The sequence below is a fragment of the Lissotriton vulgaris genome, chromosome 7, assembly GCF_964263255.1.
Source record: "Lissotriton vulgaris chromosome 7, aLisVul1.2, whole genome shotgun sequence".
Classification (NCBI taxonomy): Eukaryota; Metazoa; Chordata; class Amphibia; order Caudata; family Salamandridae; genus Lissotriton; species Lissotriton vulgaris.
In genome coordinates this window covers 312024845-312049700 of record NC_141695.1, presented here as the reverse complement: position 1 = coordinate 312049700, position 24856 = coordinate 312024845, and the positions used below count along the sequence as shown (strand labels likewise).

The window sequence follows — 24856 nt, the reverse complement described above, 5'->3', positions numbered from 1 at the left end:
TCTACGGAGTTCGGGGCCAAACCAAGGGTGATTGGTTGAGCCGATCTTTTGCATTTTAGATTTCCTGGGGAGCACTGTATCCAGAGATTGTTCAATCCACAGATTGAAATCTGTATTAGCAGCTGTAGTGTCAGGATAGGGGTGGGTAGCAATCAATACTTCCGACCACTCCTTCACATTAAGTTTGGGCCAATGTCGGGCTTGCGTCCTGCAGAAGGGCCTGATCAGACCCAGAGGGGGCGAGTGCCAGGTAAAAGGTATTACAAATTGGTCCGACCAAGGGACCGGAATAGGTTCCTTGGTGGTTTTTGATGTTCGAAAAAATTGGGTCCAGGAGATGTCCCTTTATATGGGTGGATTGATGGTTTTTTAAGGGCATTTCGCATGCTGCCAGGTCTTGGGCCAGATCTTTGACTATTATGTCTTGTGGGTTATCAAATTGTAAATTAATATCTCCCAAGATGGTGAAATTCGAGGCAGCGCTAGCCAAGTTAACTACCGCTTCCAGTAGTACATTGGAGAATTGTCCCGCAGCTCCAGGGGGCGGGTATATAAGAAGGCCTGTAAACGAGGCTGAAGGTGACGGGGCGATGGATAAGTGGACATTTTCACAGTCCGTGAGAGGGCTGCCTAGGAGGCGGCATACTAAGTTGTCCTTATAAAGGATCGCAATCCCTCCTCCTATCCTCCCTGATCTGTCTGTATGCTGGATCAGGAAACCCGGGGGAAGTGCCTGGACTATGTCCGGGCCCGAGCTGGGTCCTAGCCAAGTTTCTGTGAGAAACAGCACATCGAGTGCCATGTTCTGCAACAGCATTGACATTTCTATGGCACGTTGTGGCAAGGATCTACAGTTAAGAAATGCCATATTAAGCTTGTATTCATTCTTCCGCTGATTCCTCTCCATTGGTTGAGTTGGAAGGTACACTGACGGCATCTCTATTTTTTCTCTAGATTAACCGAGTGTCTGCATGCAGTGTCAACAGCGCCTCTGAATTGCAGGAGGGTGGCACGTGAGTACTGGAGGGGGGCAGAAATAACATGGACAAGGGACTTGGCCCCTAAGCCCCGCCTGGCGCAGACGGGCTTGCCTTTGGCGCGCCCGCTGCTCTGGCGTCCTTATATATGGCTCGTAATCGCGCTGCCGAGAACAACTAGCCTGCAACCCTTTCCTGTCCCCAAGATGGCCGCTCTCTCCACCGGCTGCCTCTGGGGTCGTAGGTTCTTGCCTGCACTCTGCCCTCAATCGGCTAAGTAAAGTGCGTGGGGTGCCTCAATAGGTTACAATTTTAAACAGACCAGATTTTAAAAAGTTCCTGTGCAAATACCAGTAAAAGGTGCAAGTGGTGCAATTATTAAAAAAACAAGCTCCTGGCTTCCGCCTCAAAAGTTCCTAAAGTGGCGCCTGCGCCGAGGGGTCCACTTATATAAGGCTTGCAATCGCGCTGCCGAGAACAACTAGCATGCAACCTTTTCCTACCCCCAAGATAGCCGCTCGCTCCACCGGCTGCCTCTGGGGTCGTAGGTTCTTGTCTGCACTCAGCCCTCAATCGGCTGAGTAAAGTGCTAGGGGTGCCTCAATAGGTTACAATTTTAAACAGACCAGATTTTAAAAAGTTCCTGTGCAAATACCAGTAAAAGGTGCAAGTGGTGTAATTATTTAAAAAACGAGCTCCCGGCTTCCGCCTCAGGAGTTCCTAAAGAACCACCTTGTAATTGTATGAATGGTCCTTGTCTAGTGAAAGCCTGTATCTCACTTACTCTCCTAAGAGAGGTAATAGCAATAAGGAAAGCCGTTTTCCATGTGAGGAATTGCAGTTCACATTTGTGTAGAGGTTCAAAAGGCGGTCCCATGAGCCTTGTAAGAACAACGTTTAGGTTCAACACTGGGGAGGGTGGTAACCTGGGGGGAATGATTCTTTTTAATCCTTCCATAAATGCTTTAATAGCAGGCACTCAAATTGGGACAGATGTTGTCTATTTTGTAAATATGCTGCAATTGCTGGAAGATGTAGGAATATAGATGAATATGCAAAGTTACATCTTAGTAAATGTAGCAGGTAGCAAATGATATTTTGGATAGAAGCATCCAGGGGATCAATTTGGTTATTGTTGCAATAAATGGCACATCTTTTCCATTTAGCAGCATAGCAAGCTCTAGTAGTAGGTCTCCTGGCTTCTTTAACACCTTCCGTGCTCGTGACGGAACCACTCCGTCACGAGCCACGAACGCGCTGTGCTGGTGACGGAGTGGTTCCGTCACGGCACGGCCGTCCCGCCCACTCTGCAGGAATTCCGCGCCTGCGCGGCCCTTCTAATGAGCAGGCGGGGCCGTGACGGAACCACTCCGCCACAAGCACAGCGTGCCCGTGGCTCGTGACGGAGTAGTTCCGTCACGAGCATGGCGGCGCCGCGCGGCCCCCACCTCCCCCCCAGCGCCAAGGGGTTAATGAAGTTCATACAGTCTGGTGGTAGGTTAAGATAACCAAACTCTAAGACTTCAGAAGCCAGATCGCTAGATTCAATTGATTTGGGTCTGGATGTCTGATGTCTCCATGATTCTGCGTTAGCAGGGATAGTGTAAGACGTAGCTTTTGGTGTGAAACTAGGGATAGTTCTAGCAGAGTTGTATACCACGGTTGGCGTACCCATGTGGGAGCTACTAAAATCAGTTTGAGCGACTGTTGCCGAAGCTTACGCACTATTAGTGGCAGTTGCGGAAAAGCGTACGCAAATCTGCCTGATCAGTTCATCCATATCGCATTGCCCTTGGACAGCGGGTGTGGAAATCTGGCGGCGAAGGTTGGGGATTTTGCGTTTTCGTGTGTGGCGAACAGATCTATGTCTGGAAGACCCCACTTGTGAAAGAATGGTTGAAAAACTTGCGAATGTAGTTCCCATTCGCGAATTTGTTGTGTCTGTCGACTCAACAGATCTGCTATCTGATTGTGAACTCCTGGAAGGTGTTCTGCTAACAGATATATGTTTTGTGGAATGGCCCACCTCCAAATGTTCTGTGCAAGCTTGGACAGCTGTAGAGAGTGTGTCCCCCCTGTTTTTGTATTTAGTACATAGCTGTCATGTTGTCCGTCCGGATCAAGACAACTTTGTTTTGTACTTGTACTTGGAATGTTTTGAGTGCTAAGAATATTGCTAGCAGATCTAGGTGATTGATATGGAACGATCTTTGTTGAATGGTCCATTGCCCTTGAGTTGCATGATGTAGGAGATGGGCTCCCCATCCTGTGAGAGATGCGTCTGCTGTGAGTACTATTTGTGGAACAGGTTCGAGGAACGGCCGCCCTTCTGTCAAGTTTTTGGTGTTCCACCTCTGCAGAGAGCGATGTGTGTGGCGGTCTACCAACACCAGGTCTGTTAGTTGCCCTTGAGCCTGATTCCACTGTTGTGCTAGACATTCCTGTAACAGATGAATTTGCAGTCTTGCATATGGTACAATGAAGATGCAAGATGCCATCATGCCTATTAGTCTCATGAATACTCTGGCTTGGAGAGAGTGTTGATGTTGGAACTTTGTGACTAAGGCTTGAATGCTCTGTATCCTTGCTGGACTGGGATACGCTATAGCTGTAGACGTGTTTATTGTAGCCCCTAAATATGGATGTACATAAGAGGGCTGTAGGTGCGACATGGTGTAGTTGATCGTGAACCCTAAGTCGTGCAATGTTTGAATTGTTTGATGTGTGTGTTGGACACACTGATTGAATGACTTGGTTTTTATGAGCCAATCATCTAGATAAGGGAAGACATGTATCTGTTGTCTTCTGAGATGTGCTGCTACTACTGCTAGGCATTTTGTGAACACTCTGGGTGCAGTGGTTACCCCGAATGGAAGCATTGTGAATTGATAATGCTGTATAGGAATGTGAAAGTAGGCGTCTATTAGATCTAGTGTTGTAAGGAAATCGCCCTGTTGCAGCAATGGGAGCACTTGTTGTAAAGTGATCATATGAAAATGATCTGATTGTATATAGGGATTGGGGGGCCTGAGGTCGAGATTTGGTCTTAGTGTCCCGTCCTTTTTGGGTATTAGAAAATACAGCGAGTAAACACCTGTCCCTTGATGTTGTAAACAAACTATTTCTATTGCGTCTTTTTGAAGACGTGATAGGACTTCTAGTTTGAGCAGCGTAAGGTGTTCTGTGGACATTGGACGCTGCCTGGGTGGTATGTGTGGAGGGGTCGCTGAAAGTACGAGGCAGTAACCATACTGGATCATTTGTTTTACCCACCTGTCTGTTGTGATGGAATTCCAGACAGGTAGGAACTGTGTTAATCTGCCCCCCAAAGGAGTGGAATGCTGTTGGGGGAGCAGAGGGAAGTCACTGTTTTGTGATGGAAGAGGTTTGATTATTGTTGTTGCCCAGACCTCTTCCTTGGTTGTTGTTGCCTCCTCTAAAATATCCTTTAGTGGAGGATGTCTGTGCATTAGACTTGAAGGAAGCAGTATTGTCTGCTCTAGTTTGTTTGGAGCCTCCTCTATAAAAAGAGCAACAAAAGGAGCCTCTAGATGGTGTGGATTGCAAAGCTCCTATAGATTTGACTGTATCTGTATCTTTTTTAATCTTCTCAAGTGCTGTGTCTACCTCTGGTCCAAATAATTGATGCTGGTCGAATGGCTGATTTAAGATGGTAGTTTGCACTTCCTGCTTAAATCCTGAAATGCGTAGCTACGCATGACGTTTAAGTAGGACACTAGTGTTTACAGCTCTAGATGCAGTGTCTGCTACATCAAGTGCGCACTTGATTGAGGCATTTGAAATTAACTTGCCTTCTTGTATAAGGTTGTTTGCCTGCGCCTTATATTGGTCAGGTAGATGTTGTAGTAATGTCTCTAACTGATCATAATGAGCCCGGTCGTATCTTGTAAGGAGGGCTTGTATGTTAGCTATACGCCATGTATTGGTAGCTTTTGCAGCTATTCTTTTGCCTGAAGCATCTATCACCTTAGATTCTTTATCAGGCGGAGGTGCTTCACCTGATGTCTGTGAGTTTGCTCTCTTTCTAGCATTTGAGACAACTAGTGAATCTAAGGGTAGCTGTCCTTTAATGTAGGCTGGATCCCCAGGAGCAGGCCTGTACTTTTTCTCAATTCTAGGGTTTAGGATCCTAGCACCTACAGGATCTTTAAATACATCTGGAGCATGTTTGATGACCCCTTTGATCATAGGCAGAATTTGAACAGACCTTTGTGATTGTTCAAACGTATCTAATACAAAAATCTTCCTCTGCCTCATCTGAATGCATGGTGACCCCATGGTAAATGGCAGCCCTGTTCAGCAAGTACCCACAACTAATATTATCTTCTGGGGGAGAAGGCTTTGATGGATATGACTTTGGGTCAAGAATATCTTTGGACATCTTGTGGGTTTTGGTACTACCAGTCTGGATCATCAATAGGGTATGGGAAAGGTTCATCTGGGTCTACCCCTCCCCTAGGCTAAACTCATCATTTTGAGGTGAATGTGAAGAATGAGGAGGAGAGTGTTCAGGAGACATTTGAGGTGAATTTTAGGAGGAACAGGAGATGAAGGAGAAGGAAGTATAGGAGAAGAAGGGAGTCCTTCTTCTTGACAAGCACTGCAGGTGCAGGTGCTGTGTCTAATTTCCTCTTCCTGTGTGGTGTAGCGGATACAGTACCTGTTTTAGGGTCAATGTAGATCTTCTTTTGTAGAGGATCAGGTTGAAAAAGTTCTTTAGCGGAACCTGTACCGGCCCAGATTTTTTCAGTTCCGGGAGTCGTTGCTGCTTGTCTTTAGCCTTAGGAGTTATTGTTGTGTCCGTTGGCATAGATTTCAGCACCAAAGGGGTTGTTTTCGGAGTTGTAGGCTGTACCGAGGGCTTGAGCGCATCGGAATAAGGCCTTGTAGGTTTCGGTACCGAAGATGATGGCTTCGGAGTGGAAGCTGGTCTCGTCAGCTTCGAGGCGTCGGACGCTGGCTTCATAGGTTTGTCTTTAGAAGTCGATGGTTTCGGAGTCGAGACTTCTTTCGGTTTTGGTGCCGAGGGAGGTGGTGGGATCGGCACGTGCGGCTTTCTCGGCAAGGAGCTACCGGAAGGCTTGAGTATTTTCTTCGGAGCCGGGCTCGATGGCGGGGCTTTCGAAGTGTTTTTTTCAGTCGCGACTGGGCCCGGAGGCGGAGTGTTTACCTTTGCCTTCGATTTGGGTGGTGGGTATGGGGCCGGGACAGTAGTACTCACGCGCTGACCCGATGGTATGGAGTAATCTAAGTCGTCTACCTCTGATACGATTTGGAGATCGTCTGAATCTTCTTCGGGAATGAGCGGAACCTCTTCGTCGAAGATATCCACCGGTTGCGGAGCCGATCTCTGCATGTTGTGTCGACGGGCCATCCGATTTCGTAAGGTCTTCTTGGATCAAAAGGACGCGCAGGCTGTACAACTGGATTCGTCGTGTTCTGGCGATAAGCACAGGTTGCACATCTCGTGATGGTCACTGTGTGGAAACTTTGCTCCACACTTGGGGCATCTTTTGAATGGCGTCCTTTCCATGAGGTGTAGGCCTCACGGCGTGGATAGGCCTAACGGCCCGCGCCGACTACCGGAATCGAGCTGACGGAGTCGAGATGATATTTGGCGGTATCGAAAGTAGTTTGTTGAAGTTTTTACACGTCGAAGTACTTGAAAAGTAGATTTCGAACCGGAGCGGAAAAGTTTCATCCGAACCCAGTGGCGGAAAAAAATCAAATCTAAGGATGGAGCCGATGCCGTCCAAGGGAGGAGTCACCTATCTCAAAGTGTACAATCTGCAGCTCATATGCGTTGAACATACCCTTACCACCCAATACCCACCCTAAACCCTAAAAATACCTCTACCAGCCTATATCCCTACCCAACCCTAAACCATAAAGAACAAGTTACTTACCTTTGGTTTATGATTTATCTGGTAAAGCCATATGTTAGTTGTAGATTTCTTACATTACAAATTCCCCCAGGAGTCAGTCTGGAGCTGGAGATTTTTCTTCAGCAGCATCCCTGCACGTCGGTAGGTGGCCTCAGTTGGTTCTGCGTCGGTCGTCGGTGCAGGGATAGATGCCACCCATGCATGCTGATGTCAGTTCTTAACACAACTTTTCACACTAGAAGCGCAGAGCCTTCAAAGACACTAACCACTGGTGCGTCAAAACTAGGGCCCTTTAAGGGAGTCCCTATCCCTAGAAATCAGTTCGCAGAGTGGGGAGGATGGGTGGGGCGGTAAGGAACCTACAACTTACATATCTCTCTACCAGATACATCGTTACCGGGAGGTGAGTAACTTGTTCATCTGATAAGACACTGTTAGTTGTAGATTCCTTACCTTATAAGAGATAACCCAGCAATACGATCCCCACAGAAGGGTCTGCGAACCAAGATGAAACTACGAAGTCCTGGAGGACCAAACAGGCAAAGTACCGTCCCTCCGGACTTGACTGTTCAGGCAGTAGTGTCTGGTGAACGTATGCAGGGATGCCCACATCGCTGCTTGACAGACATCAAGAAGTGGGACTCCGCGTGCCAATGCAGTGGTTGCCACTGTTGGGTCTAGTGGAGTGAGCACACAACCCCACAGGAGGTTCCTTCTTCCCCAAAGCACAGCATATTTAAATGCAGAGAACCACCCATCTAAAGGGGTTCCGTTTTCGAACTGCCCGACCTTTCTTGGCACCCACATAGCCAGTGAAGAGTTGATCATCCGCCCGGAAGTCTTTAGTACCATCAAGATAAAAAGAAAAATGCACCTTTTGGGTCCAGATGGTGGAGTCTCTCCTCCTGCTTGGACGTCTATGGGTACGGGTAAAAGGTGGGCAGAGTCATGAAAGAGCGTGACCACTTTAGGAAGAAATTTGTTGTAAAGGCATGCGTCGTAAAGGCACTGCGTGGTTAATGACGTGTTGTAAAGGCTGCTTCCTTCTCAACACTCAATCTTCCCATAGACCGTCTGCTTGTGACCGCTAAGCTGCTCTGCACTCTTTGAGTGGATACATGTGTAACCAGGCAAGTGGAACTTTGGCGAAGAAGCCATCATGCCGAGAAGGCACATGACTGTGTGCACCGTTAGCTAGCGAACCGGCTGAAAAACAGGCAGCAGGGACTGATAGGTTTGTAATCAAACACGACTGGGGTAAACCTTTCCAGTGACTGAATTCAATATTGCCCCCAGGACGGGTTGTACCTTTAGTGGATAAAGATGGGATTTTTACACATTACTTCTGAAGCCCAGATTGTGAAGGTGATCTAAAGTGATATACATGCGAGCGAGACACCGCTGCTTGCTTGCACTTTTTATCAGCCAGTCGTCTAGGTAAGGTAAGACGTGCACACCATTCCTCTGTAGATGAGCAGAAACCACTGCCAGACATTTGGTGAAAACTCTGGGCGAGGCAGCAACACCAAAGGGTAGAACCTTGGATTAAAAGTGCTTGCCACTTACCATGAATGTAATGTAGCAGCGATGAGTAGGGTGGATTGGAATGTTAAAATAGGCGACCTTCAAGTTGAGAGAGGTCATGAAATCGCCTTGCCACAGAAGTGGTATGACATCTTGTAGCCTGGCCACCCGGAAATGCCTTGACAGGATGTACATGTTGAGTGGGCGAAGGTCTCGCATGGGCCTGTAAGAGACATCTTGTTTTGGGAATTAGAAAATAATGGGAGTTTATCCCTGTTGATGAGGCGACACTGGCTCTATGGCTCCCTTGAACAAAAGGTCGGCCACCTCCTCTTGGAGAAGCTGTCGGTGTTGAGGGAAAAGATAGAGTTTGCGTGGTGGAATATTTTGTGGTGTGGCAGTGAGCTCCAGACAGTAACTGTGCATTACAATGGCCAGGGCCCACTGGTCGGCGGTGATGTTTTGCCATTGTGAAAGAAATCCCTGCAGACGCCCAGCGACAGATGTGTGATCGGGGAGAGGGAGTCACTACTTAGGAGGGATGGCTGCTTTAGTCGCTCCGCATCTACCTCTGCCTTGGGAATTGTTTCCCCTGTATGTATCCCATAAGTATCTTTGGGATACTTGGGGTTACTGTATTTGATAGGAGGAAGCCTTGGTGGAGGTGGCTTTGGCGCTGCCACAAAACTGTGCGTGCTAAAAAGTGGAATGAGGGGTTTGGTGACTGGAGAGCCTCATCGCTTTGGCTGTGTCAGTGTCTTTTTTACATTTTCTCCAGCATTTGATCAACTTGTGGGCTGAATAGGTGTTCCCCATCGAACGGCATGTTGTTGATCTTCTGGCTTAAAGCCAAAAATACAAAATGAAGCATGCCTTCGTATGAGTTCACTGGAGTTTATTCCCATGCTGGCATTGTCAACCACGCCAAGGACGCATCTAATGGAAGTGTTGGAGTAGGTCTGCCCTTCCGACACAATCTCCTGAACCCGCTGCCTATATTGATGAGGGAGATTTTGTATGAGCTTCCCCATTTCATCGCATTGGGCATGGTCATACCTCGCGAACGTCCCTACAGAAGGCAATGTGTCAGTGAGTCACCAACAGGGCAGTAATTATTTTCCCTGCTGCATCAATTGTTGTACTGTCTTTATCACGGGTCTGTGTGTCCCCGGTGCCCCATGTGTTGGCTCGTTTGAAGGCAGCATGTACCACCAAGAAGTCCAGTGGGAGATGGCCTCTAATGTAAGTAGGGCATGATGGCATATTAGGTTAAGGATCTTAGCACGTACGTTGATAGTGCTAAGATGGTCGCACTATTTACTAAATACAAGCGCAAAGACCTACTGGGCTCGTGACGCACATGGACACGTGTCATGTGGCGTCTGATTTAATAACCTATCACAGGTGGAATTTTGGGATAGCAGGGACGGCGGTTTTTCGAAACTGCAGAACGCCGCGTAGTTGATTCATCGTCATCAACACACTAGGTATGATTTATTTATTTTATTTCTTCTCGACTTCCTTGCGTGTCGCGCATCTTACTTACTAATTTGTACTCCCACTATGTCCCATTAGTGAAATCATGGACAGCGTAATAGTATGGTAGGAATAATTTAATTTCCTACGTATTGTTGTGTAAATAATATACATGTCCACACGCTGTCGATATTGTATCTCGCTCTAGAAATATGGCAGTTTGCGCTCAAGACAGCTGATCATTATGTTTATCAGGTCTGTCTGATACTTTCCGTTTTTAAACCCCATGACCTAGGTGACTACCGGTATAATACTTATTGCTTGGGACTGTGGAACACGGGAAAACACATATATTCCCCCAATCAGGACGGAGTCGTACTGCAAGGGAGGCCCTTGCGCAAATAATGACAAGAGTACTGTGCTGTTTTTACTTTCCGTTCGCATTTATAATGCCCATGCCATCTCCTCGCGCCGTATGATTACCCTTATCTCCTTCCTTTCCTTGTTACCTTTTTGTTCACCCCTCCCTCCGCATTCCGGGACAGAAAAAGTCTTTTTTAAATCAGTGACGTGACCTTCAGCATTGTGAGACTGTGATTGCGGTCTAAGGCTCCCAATAAATAAATAAATAAATAAATAAATAAATAAATAAATAAATAAATAAATAAATGCGCTAAGAGAGAGTGCGCGTAGACAATGCTTATTTGCACTCTCTTTATCATTCCAGATCTTTGTCTCTATATAAGCAATTGCTTTTGAGTTAACTGTGTTGAGGCACACTCTGGATCCAACGAGTGACAACTATTTAAGCAAAATAAATGTATTACTCTTAATATGGAGCTTTGTCTGGGGAATCTGGACAAAACGGAATAAAAAGGATTAAAAGGATTTAAAGGACTTTTCCCCTTCCCGTGTCGGATAACATCGCGCTTTGGAACAACCATTTCGGTACGGAATGTTGCATGTTTAATATGTACTTTATTTGTTCTTGGATACAGTATGTTGTTCATTCTCTGGTTTTGTTTCACATGTTTGGCATAATTAGAAACAATCGTTTGTGACTCTATCCTTACCAGATTGTTCTGTTTGAGACATGCATGTTTAGGATATCCAGTTGGGCATATTTATTACTGGCTCTAAAGATGGTTAGATATGTTGCTTGAACCATGAAATATCTCATTCCTTGCTGCTCTTAAGATCGTATTCATCTCGAATATTGGGGTGAGATATGATGAATTGGAAGGTTGGATCTGGTATCCTCATTATAAATGTACACTTTGAATATCTTTTAGCCTCGGTCCTATCCGTTAGAAGTAGCAAAATTGACTTTTTGAGATGATAATGATGACAATGCTTTCCTGTAGCATCTCTGAATTGTGGTTTTTAGAGGGACGCAAACGAGTCTTGGAAAATAAAAAATAAAAATGCTTCTTATTCAAATGCCTAAATAGGAATGAGTATAGAATTAGTTTGGCTATCGTCAAAACCACTGTGAATATATACTGTACAGCACTTGAATGTTTTTTATTGTTGAAAATAGATACTTTCTTGTATATATGACAAAATATTATGGCTTGCTTACATGTTGTTGTATTTATGTTGACACCGTCAATGTCTACATTTATTGTGTTGTCTTGTATAGCACCAACATTGTCTTTTTATATGTTTTTTAAACTTTCAGCCCTGAAGAAGTTCTGTTTTCAGAACGAAACGCGTTGGCTGGCTTTTTTCCAAAATGGAATATTAAACAAGCATTGAAAATATACATCAAGACTCAGCGTCTATATGCAAAGACTATAAGAGAGTTATCTAGCGTTCCCATTTGGATTGGATTGATTTAGAAAGTGGTGCTTTTCCAAACTGGACAAAAAAATGATGGCATATACTGTTGGTCAACCCTTAGGATGACAATTCTGACCTTCACTGGGTCCTTAAAGACCTCCGGCGTTGGTTTAAGCATGGCCTTAAGCACTGGCAGGGTTGTCTGCTGCGTATGGGAGAACTTTTCCACCAAGAAGTTCTCCTCTTCAGGTATTTTTTTTTTTTTTAGTTCTATAGAGCGCAAACTTGACCCGTTAGGGTATCAGATCGCTTTACAGGAATCAGAAGTACTATACTAAAGACTTGGAGGAGGGCTGGATACATAGGGATAAAAAGGACAAATAAGTACAATTTACCTTTACATTTTACGAGAAACGAAGGTCCCAAGCTCCATGGAGGGATGCCCGGAGGTGTCAGAAGGATCGTGTCTGGGTACTCCAGGGGATGCATTAGAAAGGAAATAGAGCAAGGTCTCTGGGTGAAAAAGAAGGCAAAATTTAGGCCAGGAATTTGCCCATTAGGAAGGTTTTGGCATCCTTTTTGAAACAAGCCAGAGAAGGGATTCTTCTGATGGCTGGCGGGAGTGAGTTCCATATCATTGGTGCACCCCAGACAAGGCCCGATTGTACGTTTTCTTTTTCCGAAAATGTGCAGGTTGGAGCAAGAGGTCTCTGGTGGACCGCAAGTTTCTGGTTCCTCCGATATGCAGGGGAGTTTGAATATAATGCCTTGTGCATGATACATGCCATTTTGAGTTGGATTCTGGCCTGTAGAAGAAGCCAGTTCAGAGCTTTCAGATGTGGTGAAAGGTGGTCGAACTTCCTAGACCCTGTTAGCAGCCTGGCTGCCGCGTTAAGGCAAGTTTTTAAAGGTGCCAGGGAGATCTTGGGTAAACCTGAGAGTATCAAGGAAGGGTTTTAGTTTCCTTAGATAGCTCAGGTGGAATCTGGCTGCCATCGAGTTGATGTGGTCCCACATGTTCAAGTTGCAGTCCAGGGTTATTCCAAGGGATTTAGCCAAGTCCACGATGGTCGGAGGGCTGTTTAAGGCTGTGATGGCCTTAATCCATACCGGAGTCTCAGGGTTGGTTTTGGGTGGGGAAATTAGAAGAAATTCAGTCTTCTTTGCGTTGAGTTTGAGTTGATTGGAGGAGAGCTATTGGGACAGTCAATTTCAAGGCTTCATTCAAGGAAAGAATCTCAGAGAGAGAGGAGATCTTGATGTAGATCTGGGTGTCAGCTTACATGTGGTATGAGATATTCGCGGTGTGGAGTACTTCGGCAAGCGGTTCGAGGTAAAGGTTGAAGACGGTGGGGGACAGGGTTGATCCTTGGGGGACTCCAACAGTGACCGAAGAGGGAGCAGACAGGTTACCGTAAATAAGGAATCTCCGTGATCAGTTGTACAGGAAGGACCTAAACCATTCAAGAACAGAGCCATCCATTCCCATCCTGAGTTGGAGGCGTTTGAATAGGTTTTCATGGTTAACTGTGTCGAAGGCCGAGAATAGATCTAGGAGGATTAGGAGACAAGTTTTGCCTTGGTCAAGCTCTTGGAGCGCACCATCCATGATGTGGAGAATGGTGGTTTCCGTGCTGTGCCCAGCCTGAAACCGAATGCAGCAGGGGGTTGGTCCTACTTGTCCCAAGGACAAAATACTCATGAAAACTTGTTGCCCTTGACCCCAAACAATATGTCCTGGGCGTTGGGCTAACATCCCTGTGCTCAAAAGGGTCGTTTGAGGTGTTCCCAGAAATTTCAAAGCTATGCTGAGAGTGTTCATCTTCTTGTTTTTTACCATTAAATAAATCGAATGGTGAGAACAGGGCCCCTCCTAACCTATACAGTCATACACATACAGGGCGAGAGTAGAGTCTGTTAAATTATGCACACTCTTTGTCAACTGGATTTCCATTATCAATATAGTGGTCAACATGCTCAGGTACACCTGGATTTCTTGCAAATTGGAATGTTATTTCTCCATAATTATTAAGTACTATGCTTGTTAAATCCATTTTACTTGCAGCACCGTGAGCAGAATTATGTGCACAATCATACAGAAAAGTTGAACGCAAGGCAAGGAAGAGAATGTGTGGTTATAAACGTACTACCTGAAACGACTTCTCTTCGTACCTGAATGGAAGAATTGAGAGACATCTTCTTCAGAACCTTCTTCTTATGTTCATTTAGGATGCCGTCGATTTTTCTCATGGGAGGCAGGTACAGCTCGTCTGCTCAAGACAAACAAGGCCACAATCATTCTTATGTTGCAAACGCTCTAATGTTATGCATGCTCTTGTGAAATAAGTTACTGCTTCCTGGGGATTGTAACGTAAGGGGAGCATGAGGAGAGGGCTCCTGTGTGCCTTGAGCAATGTAAGGTTAAAAAAATTGCAGGCGGCCCTAGCAGTGCCGCTGGTTCAAGTCCAGCCTGAGGGAATGTAGGCAGTTTTATCTTTAGGAGCTGAAGTGACTTAAGCCAAGGAGGTGGGGGAGATCCGCTCTCTGACAGCAATGGAGGTCTGCCAATGGAAGTGGGGGTGGCTCCAAACCCGATAAAGGTTGTGGTTTTGCTGCAGAGGGGGTGCCCATTCCTCCTGTAGTGGACTAGAATCTAGTTATAGTGGTAGAGTGTGTTGTAGCTCTGGCAATAAATAGGGAAATCAGTTGGCAGACGGATGGGAGTTAGACATACTAATGGACTAGGTAGGGGACTCGAGCAGCAGAGCAGGCCTTAGCAGCAGTTCCAATTCCTGTCTATGGTGAGCTAGTCATGCCTGTAAACGCACCACTTGTGTCCTCCAAAGCCTGTATCATGTCAGGGTCCAAAGCAGTGCTGACCAGCATTTCAACATAGCTTCTGTACATCTCCTTCATGGCACGCGTGTTCAGCACCCGACCCACAGGAATTCGCTCTGCAAAGAAAGAGACCATATGACCAGAGTAAAAATAAAAACCAAAGCACCTCCATGAAAAGCCATGTAGACATCTCACAATAGACTGGCACCCTTGTCCAAAACCATGTAAATCCATTACCACTATGAGCATGGTAGAATTACGCTCTGACTCAGTACTGTAACCTGTGCTACCTTTAAAAAAATAAGAAGTTAGTCTAAATGGTCACTACAGGACCTACCAGAACAAAAAGAATGCATAGTTTGTTTCTATGTTGCCAGTTAGACCTGGATAATCATATCTTTGTTTCCTGTCACAATAGTATAAATACAAGTATGTATAATATATATACAACCCTCTTTGCAGGCAAGGAACCCAGATGATCTTTTGGTGGCAGCTGCTTTTTCATATGGAGGGCATCTACAACACCACCTACACTTTAAATCTACTCACCTCAAATGCCTGTTTTTGTATCCATATTTTAAATTTTATTTAGTAATATTCTTTTATTTTTTATTTTTTTACAGGGTGTGGGCAGGGCACGAGGGTGGGGTCAGCCGTAAAATTCTTGAAACCCGAACTACTTTCATTAAATACATACTACATGGGAGCTTTCTATCCCTGTATAAAAAATAGTATAGTCAATTTCCTTATTACAAGCGATTTATGATATCTCTCGTCAACTGTAATACGTTCTTACAGCCAAGTTGTGCTATCAATACCTGCTGCCACAGCTAGCAGCCAAGGTGAAAGGCAGGTGTCGGAGAATTATCACATTTACAAACAAATCAGCGAACATGAAAACTTCCCTTTCATTCTTCTCATTTCTATTTTTCCAAACAAACAGTGATGAGAAGAAAAGAGATTCATATACAAACATATTTATTTTTTGCACACTAAAGGTCATTACATGAAAAATAGAATATCGCCACATTTATCTACAGATTCTGAGGCCAACTTTTTCTTTTTTATTTGACTTATACTAAACCGATTGTAATATCTTTTTACAACAAATTACTAACTGCTTAATGCTTATTGATGTGTTGAATTTTGCACTACTTTCTGATCCTTTTTTATACCTGCAACTATACCATTTCTTTCATATGAAAGACACCAGGGGCTAGATGTACAAACATTTTGGAATACCAATTTCCTAATGCATGAAGTACGACTATTCCCAAACAGCGATTCCTAGTAGGTCGCAAATCGACCTACGTCAGAATATTAATGAGGAAGGTCACAATTTGCAATCCATTAGGAATCGCATCCATTACAGGGATGGCTGCCTGAGGACGTCAGCAGATCACCATGTCTGTGATTGCTTTTTAATAAAGCAATATTTTTATTGTTAACTGCAACCCATTTTCCTTATATGAAAATGGGATGTGTTTAAAGAAGAAATAAATAAAACCTTAAAGTTACATTTTTTAAGAGTAGGCGATGGTCTGTGGACAACTACTTTCTCTTTAAAATATTTTTCAACATTCTCAAAGGGGAAGGGCCCAATTGAGAATCTGTTACCACCACTTTTAAAATATCTGTAAAGTATTACTGTTTTGCGACTGGAATTTGTTTGCAAAACAGTAATATATACAAGACCGATTCTGTATTTGGAAGGGACGGCCAAAACACGTACCTCCCAAATACAGATTCGCTCATGCAAATTGTGATTCAGTAACAAGTTACCGAATCGCACTTTGTACATTTGAAAAAAGCATTTTTCCAGTTGCAAATGAATCGGGACGTTCACGATCAGGATTTTTTTTGCCTCTCTGTCCCCAATACCTTAAGAGGTTTCAGAAAAGGGAATGGTGTGACCATGTAAAAATTAGTTCCTTACATGCAACTCCAGTTTTCCACTGTAGGTATCTTTCATATAGTCACATGCCTGAATCATTCTTTGTTGTCAGGCTGTGAAACCTGGGTAACTTATAAATAGCAGTAAACAGTGTTAAAACATCATTGTTTATTTAGCAGCACATCAACCTTGTTTGCACAACCCAAACTTCAGCCAATGAGGTGGCGTTGTTTAGCTCCCCAACTGCATCTAGAGGCCACCACAGGTCAGATTTTATATCACAATTATGAGAAGAGTTATATCTATCTATGGAGGAGGGAGGGTAGTCTGAATAAATGAAAGATTGCAGAACAGGAGTTACAGCTATGTAAGTAATTTCTTCTGCAGCACCGGATCTTGCATATATGTACATGCTTGAATGAGAATAGTAGGCAGTAGAAAACATTTAGAATACAGAGAAAAGCAGGCTCGCCTTTTCCTGAAACAGTTGCGAAGAAATGCCTGCCCCTGTACTGAGTAACCTGCTTCTTTCACGCTGAAGCAGTACTTTTTCATGAACGGGTGCCTGCTTTTCAAAGAAGGTGGAGAGCACACGTCTTATAAAGGCACACCAGTGTATAGCACAGCGGTCGTTGTCACGCTATTGGTGGAATGCACCCTTACTCTACCCTGGAGTGGACGATTCACTTTGCTGTGGCAGAAGGTGATGCAGGCTAACAGCCAATGTGCTATCCCTTACTTGGACAAGAATAGGCCCCTTCCTTGCTGGCCGAAAGATACTGTTTGTCAGATAAACATATGTCTCATGTTGTCCATGTAAAATTGAATTCTCCTCCATACATCTAGAAAGTGCATATTTTCCATTGATGGAGTTGGATTTGGGAAAAATTAGCTTAGAAGAAACGCTCATTCAGACGGAAATCAGTAGGAATCTTAAGAATAAATTTATGGTTGGCCAGTAAAATGACTTTGTTCCTTGTAAAGAGGAGAAAGGGTTCTTTCACAGTACATTTTTGCATCTCACCTACTCCCCTTGCAAATGTATGCACCAGGATATGGGCAGTCTTCCAGGAGGTAAACTTTAGATGCACTTTAAGGATCAGCTCGAAGGGAGGCAACATAAGCTGCATCATGACAGTGTTGAGCTCCTAGAGTACAGAGGTTGCTGTACAGGAGGAAATGCTCTCAAAAGTCCCTTCATAAGCTATTTTATGATTCTTTGTGAGAAAAGAGTGGAAAATGTGTCTTACTTGATATGCCGCCAGATAGACATTTAATAACAAGTACTTAAGACCACCCTTGGAAAGATCCAGCAAGTATGAAAGTATTTGGTGGGGTTGTATAGACACTAGGCAGAATCCTTCGTCTTTGAACCAGACCCAGAAATGCTTCCACTTGGTGTTCTAACTCTTCGCAGTTGCTGGTACTCTACATTAGGATGTTTCTGCATTCCATCAATAGATCAAATGATTGAACTTTAAGTGGTAAGGTACCATGCTATCATGATTAGCAATTTGAGGTTGTAATGGAGTATCTCTCCGGTACATTTTCACGGGTATCTCTGGATGTATGGATAGTTTTAGGAGGTTGCTGTACCAGTATTGGTGTGGCTATGATTTGGCAATGAGAATCAGAATACAGAGTTCTATCTTGCCCTCTTTAGTACTCCAGGGGTCAGGGTAAAGGGAGGAAAGGCATGTACAGATACATAGAACCATTTGATCGAAAGACATTGTCCTTGATTCCGGACTACCAAAACCGGCTGACGTAGTACCGGCAATTCGTGTTGCTCCCAGTGGCGAAGAAGCTCAGTGTGTGGCGATCCCTCTTGTGGAAGATGTTGTATACTTGATCCTTATGGAGGGACCACTCATGGCAGTGTAACAGTGTTTGACTGAGCGTGTCAGCTTCTTTGTTTTGGCATTTTGGTAGTAATTCACAGTGATATCGACCTAATGACACAGTCCCGTAGCAGCTGAGCCTCTTTGGACAGAGGCTGGGACCTCTTTCCTCCCTGCTTAGCAATGTAAAACATCAACACTGTGTTGTCTGTCCTGATGAAAACCACATGATGCGCCAGTTTTGGGTGGAATTATTGTTGGCCTGGTCTAGTTGCACGATACTCATTTGGAGCATCTTTTCTGCATCTGACCAGAGGCCTCTGGTCGACAGTTCCTGCATGTATGGAAGCATCCGTCATTATCACTACTCTATATGATGCAGGAAGAAATGAGAGGCATGCATTCAGATTTGTGGGGCACCTCCACCATAGCAGCACTTGCTTCAGCCGACTTGCGATTTGGACTATGCTGTCCCACAAGCCGTCCATATGCTTCCTCTGATTGATTAATTGATGGCGTGATTGGGTTCTTGGATCTGCATTAGATCACTAACAAAATAACAATAGTCTGGCTTTGGAAAGCTTGTAAGGAACACAAGGGGCATGTCTGGGGCCCTGTACTAGTTTGTTCAAACAGGGTATCATCACTGGAACTGTACGTGGCGTCCTCATCAATTTTACGCCTTCTGACCCTACGAAGGCCAATATGCGTATATAGTTTTGCATGGCTGTTCCATAAAGGTAAGCACTGCTGCTACATCTATTTCATTTGGAGACTGAATTTCTTAAACATCCTCTTCATGAAAACGGGCCATGTTTTCCAAGAGGTGATTCTGGTTGAACTAGTAATTTATCACCATGCTTGGGTAAGATGCATTTGCCTGATTCATCAAACCCTCCATTATCTTCCTGTTCCAAATCAGAGTTTTCATCCTCCAAGTCCCCAGGTGTCGGCAGGAGCATTTGTTGTGCGACAGCTCTGGCAGGTATGTCCATAGGAGGTGGAAGCAGAGTATTTATTTTTGGGACCGAGAGTGTAGCCTATGTAGGTTACCTAGCAGGTTGTTGAGAAAACAATCTTTGAAAGGTGTCCGTCATCTACTGCAAAGTTGACAAAAACGCAACGCGTGCTGGCGTGACTACTGGTTTGTTATAGTAACTACAAGGTGCATAAGTTTGAAGAGGGTTGCTAGCTACAAAGGTATCAGGCTGACACTCATAATATTGGGATGTTTCCTCTTCATTTAAGGCCTCTTCGTCAAACTCATGGACATAACACACAACCAGCTGTGTGGGTAACCCCTGAGGTATCCTAGATGCTGAGATCTGCCTCTAGCTCAGAGACCAGAATCTGAGTCGGTAGGCTTGCGATCACTTTTTATGGGTAAAAAGTAACTGGCATTGAAACATTTGTTGTCAACTGTATCATCTTTGAGGCTGTCGTTGACAAGGTAGTAAAAATAATTCATGAAATGCCGTTGAAAGATGTTTTATTGTCGATGAGTTTGCTGTTGAATGTGTTGGTCAAAGGGCTGACATTACTTGGATGGTCATCGACTATTATCTTGTTGCTGAAGTCACAGTCGTTGTCGATGAGTGCCTGGTTGACAAAGATCAGTGACTCATATTTTTATGGATGAGGCCTCTGTGGCTTTCCATGTATTTGCACTCATTATCTTTGCTAATATGATGCCTACATCTATTAATTTAATAGTAACCTTCCACTTTTCTGATCCGGGTATTATCCCCAGCAGATATGTGGCAGGGGTTGTCTCTCTGTACCCCCATTTGTGCCATGCCAACCATTTCCATTGCTATCAATTTCATCCATTCATCCACCCTTCGCCCGACCCAACCTTTGTACTTCCAGTTCCCCTCCGGTTTCTGACGGTTTACACACCAGTGTGCCGCGACGAACAACAGACATTCCACAACGCTGCCACAATAATACAGGATCTGATTCACTCGTTTTTTCCGGTTCACCCATATCACAGCACTCACGACCTTGGCTTCCCGGTCCTGATGATGATCCCGACTAATTAAGGATCGAAACGCCGTCAACCATCCTTTTCCAGTGCAAACTATGGCGCACATCTTTCTCTGGTTCATGAAATTGTTTTGAATCTTGTGGAATTCTTTTTATTAAAATTACTGTTTAGAACCAATCATCCAGTATATATTTTACATCACTTTTTCACTTTGCGCCTAGCGTTTTGTTCTTCACTTGTCACCTGCGCCGTCACCTCCTGTCATGAGCACAGAGTGCACTAAGTTCTTTAGGGTTGCCTCTGCATTTTTTGCATTACAGTGCTGATATAACTGTCATGTTTAACTTTTTTTCTTTAAAAATATATGATGCCATGAGCATTTTCAACAATTAACTAAGAGTCTCTCCTTTTTGTTCTCTCTAGTGTAATATCTTGTACATACATATATACCAACTTTTACTGGATCCAGTTGAGATATTGTTGTTAATTGTAGTTAACTCACCCAGATCTCAACGTGGTCGATGGGTTACACTCCTGTGGTGTTTTACTAAATATAAGGAGGGACATCATTTTCACCTCAAAGCACTCAATGGCAACCCATTAGGTGTCAAGTGCATAGATGCCTATCTTGACAGCGACGATTAAAAGTGCCCATAAAATCCAAAGAATGTAAGCCCTCATTTTATTGGCTGAGGGTTGACGGCTAAGCAAACTAAAAGGAGGATCAGAAGGAAGGTGGAGTGTTTATTTTCTCCCCTTTCTGTGGTTCTGTCGCATTTCCACTGGAGCCAGTCAGTTGTCGCATAGCGGCTTCTCAGGTTCAAGGCAGAGGACAGTTTCCATACACCATATTCTCACTCTGTGCGGGCAGCTCAGATTGAAGATTTTTAAAGGTAACAAATAACTTAAAGTTCTGCATCACGTTCAACTGCTTAGACAATATGTTGTATTGTCAGCCCGGGACGCTATGTTTGTCAGAAGATAAAACAGAATACCTGGCGTGGATTGACAGGGCTGTTAAACATATGTCGAAGTTGTAGTCCGTCATAAACGCTTTGTCTTATTGTGACAGGCATACAACTGGATATGCGAGCAGCTGGAGGTAAAGCAGGGAACAGAAAGATTCGGAAAGTTAAGAGTGGCAGCCCGCACCTTGGCACAGTAAACAAATCTGTTCATCAAATTAAGTGGAAATTGTACTGGTGTGTTGTGTTCTTTTCCGCTTTTTTAACTATTTCTTGAAAAAATAATCAAGGTGCCCTCATAGGCGACCCAGTAGTGGGAACAGGATGTGTTCTTGAACATGTGTTTAGAGGCTGCAGGCCTGCAGCTAAGGAGTTTGGACACGCAATTTCCAAAAGCACCGGGGTCCGGCATAAAGAATGTACCGGCTTTATTTCCCTCTAGCTTCTGAGTCACAACCGCCAAGTGACAGTCGGTAGTGCAGCGGGGTGCATCTCGGCAGAAATATGTGCAGGACAGATAATCAATAAAGTGGGCAGGAATGGCAGTTAGTAATCTCAAGGTGTCACCAAAGGACCTATCGTACTGATCTGACTGACACCTCAACACTTGTACGACTGCCACTTTGGAATGTGATGTTAAAGGCTCCACCTACAAGTGTCTTCGAAATACCTGTTTTCAGGTAGTCAGTCTGAGTTCAACTTCAAATCTTTTAAAGTGGGAATCGAAAACCTTTTTCAAAAAGAGAGCTCTCCCAGCAGCACTCATAAGAGTATTACAAAACAATAAACGTTATTGATATGTGTATGTCTTTTTTACATTAAAAAAGGCCTCTTCCTTGAGTTGCAACAGCCCCGTTGTTATCCCACAGACAATGGCAAAATTAGTAAAATTTACTTTTTTCCTAAGTAATGCCCGGTAACTAAAATAAAAGTAGCCCACATTAACAATCTAGAGAGCTAAAAAAAAAGTAGCCCACATTTGCATAACTGTTCAGTTTTGAAATTGTAACATCATGCTGTAGGGGAATTTGAAAAGGTATGGGAGAATGTTTAATGCATGCAATGTTTGTGGTAATATTAGGGAAATCTACTGTAAAAACCGGCCCCCAAACTGCCACAGAAATGTGCCACAATATGCCGCACAGTTTACTTTTTCTTGACCTGTAATTTAGTGAACTCTGCCACACAATTTGGTCCTGCCCAGTTCATAATTTCATAGGCCATGGATATTACTTCTACCTAGACCCTCCAGGACTTGGGAATTAGCGATTTCTTTCTGCAAATACCTATATTTGCAGTTTAGCAAAAATCCATCACTCTTTATAAAAGTGCCCGCGAAATTTAAAGAATGCAGCCCCTCTTTTTACGGGCCCAGTGTTGACCACCGAGACAAATAAAAAGGAGGGAAAGCAGGCAGGTGAGGTATTTGTTTATTTACTACCTGCAGAAAGACAGTCAAGGGAGTAGCTAAGCCATTAATACTGGGGGTGGGGCAGCTTCATATTTTATGACTATGACAATAGCATATGTTAAACATTATATGAGAACCATCGCATGGGGCCAATGGAAAGGAAAGGATAGCAGATTGTGAGGGGGTACTATAAAGAAAGTATTTGGTAAAATAAGCATGTTTTAAGACCTTCAAAACAGACAAGCGTGTGTGTGTGTTGGTGTTTTTGCTGCAGTGAGTGTATAAAAATCCCAGGAGAAATCTTACTGATACCTTACTATACCTGATTGAAAGCTACTGTACCCAACTATTTATTTAAAAATATATTTATCGGGGGTTAAAACACCTTAAACACCCCCCCCATACACACTAAAAAGCTACGTCACTGAAGACAGTAGAGAAGAGCGAATACAGAAGGGAAGAAAGACGAAGACAGAAGAATGAAAAAAAGAAAACTGCTGCTGCTTGGACTGGGACACCAAAGAGCAGGCACGTTTTATCCCAGCTGGCAAGTGCTGCGGTTTCCTTGCTTTCCTGTGGAATTAGGGTGAGAGGGAGCACAGAGGGGTGAGAAGGGGAAGCTCAGAGGAGCAGGTTACAGGCCTGTCGCTCATGACATGCGGCAGGCCCTTGTGGGACTGCTACTCACTGTGTAGAAGAATTTTATCAAAACCACCAAGATGAAGACCTGGCTGCACAAATACTTTAAATAATGTCTTGACATAGACTTTCATGATTTGGTTGACCATACAAAAGTATATTGCCTTTGTTTAGTGTTAATAGTACGATCATTTAAATAATATGGTTTAACATAAGAATTTATAACTGACCAAGAGTGTTTGCGTTTTACCAATAATCTTTTGTCTTCAAAAAGGGACAAACTTTGGGTTTCCTTTCAGAGTTTCACTTTATATAGTTTCTAATGTTGCCGCTAAGGGGAACCAGAACCACCCCCAAGAGTCTGCCATCTCAAGCCGTGCTTTCGGTGTCCATAATAATCTTCTGTGACTCTGTAGCAAAGCAATGGAGAGAACTGCACAAATATTTGTGCGTTAATTCACACTACCAATGCGTGAATTATGTTTGTTGTCAAGTTAACAATATACCGCTTCCTGGTCAAAATTACAAGTAAACAAAAGCACCCTATAATAACGTTTTTTTAGTTTAATAGGCGTCATTGTTTTTTCTTATGATATCCTATAGGTTTAGGACGGTCTCACTCCTAGTGAAATGGAGGTAAACTGTGTAAAGAGGCAAACTGCGTAAACAGGTAGGTAGGTTTTAATACTTTACTTTGTTATTCTGTTAAGCACTTCGCACTTTAAGGGCACTGTCGAGCGGACCTAGCGCTCACGTGACCCCCTTGCACCGGCTTCCATCGCCGCTGGCCACGCCCACCTCTAGGCCACGCCCCCTCCCCGCCCTTCTTAAGCGCTGAACCGCTAGCGCTCTGTTGGGTTCTGTCTCCTGAGGCGAAAAGCCGGGAGTAGAAGCTTATGTGATTCTTGTGATTTTAATACTTTACTTTGTTATTCTGTTAAGCACTTCGCACTTTAAGGGCACTGTCGAGCGGACCTAGCGCTCACGTGACCCCCCTTGCACCGGCTTCCATCGCCGCTGGCCACGCCCACCTCTAGGCCACGCCCCCTTCCCGCCCTTGAGGCCTCCTATTTCAATGTGCAACTTCAGAACGCGCAGCGGACGTGCGCAGCGGGCGCGCCGTTTGCGCGCCGAAGGCAAGCCCGTCTGCGCCCGTCCGCGGCCGGACGGGGCTAGGGGCACGACTCCATGCCAAATTTACATCATACTCTTCTGAGGAGATTACCACCCTCCAAGGCCACTGGCCACTCTCAGAATCCGTCCGTAGCCACATTGCTTCATTAGGGCTCGCCCTTCCTTCTACTCCAACATCGCCTCCTTCTCTACCGGCCTCTCCGCCGCATCGCTCTTCCCCGCCTGACCCCCCCTCCCCTACCCCGTCAATATCTGTTCTTTTACTCAACACCAGGTCAGCGGTCAAGCACCACCATGAGCTGTTTGTCCTGCTCGATTCCGAGAAGCCAGACTTACTGCTCCTGACCGAAACCTGGTTCTGTGATTCTTCCCTCCCCGTTCTCTTGGCTACCCTCCCCCCTTCCTACGTTGCCTTACGCGCCGATCGCCCGGCGGGCAGGGTTTGCGGTGGTGTAGCGGTAATCGCTCGGTCTGAATTGAAC

General features: G+C 44.6%; 1 protein-coding gene across 1 annotated transcript in view; it reads right to left on the bottom strand.

The window, feature by feature from the left end:
- Positions 1-24856, bottom strand: part of PRR12 (proline rich 12) — a 514104-nt gene that overhangs the window by 102884 nt on the left and 386364 nt on the right. Inside the window, exons 10-11 of the mRNA XM_086930126.1 lie at positions 14494-14619; positions 13838-13935 (exon numbers count right to left, since the gene is read on the bottom strand). Of these exons, the coding sequence (XP_086786252.1) occupies positions 13838-13935; positions 14494-14619 (224 nt within the window). The remainder of the gene's footprint in view (positions 1-13837; positions 13936-14493; positions 14620-24856) is intronic.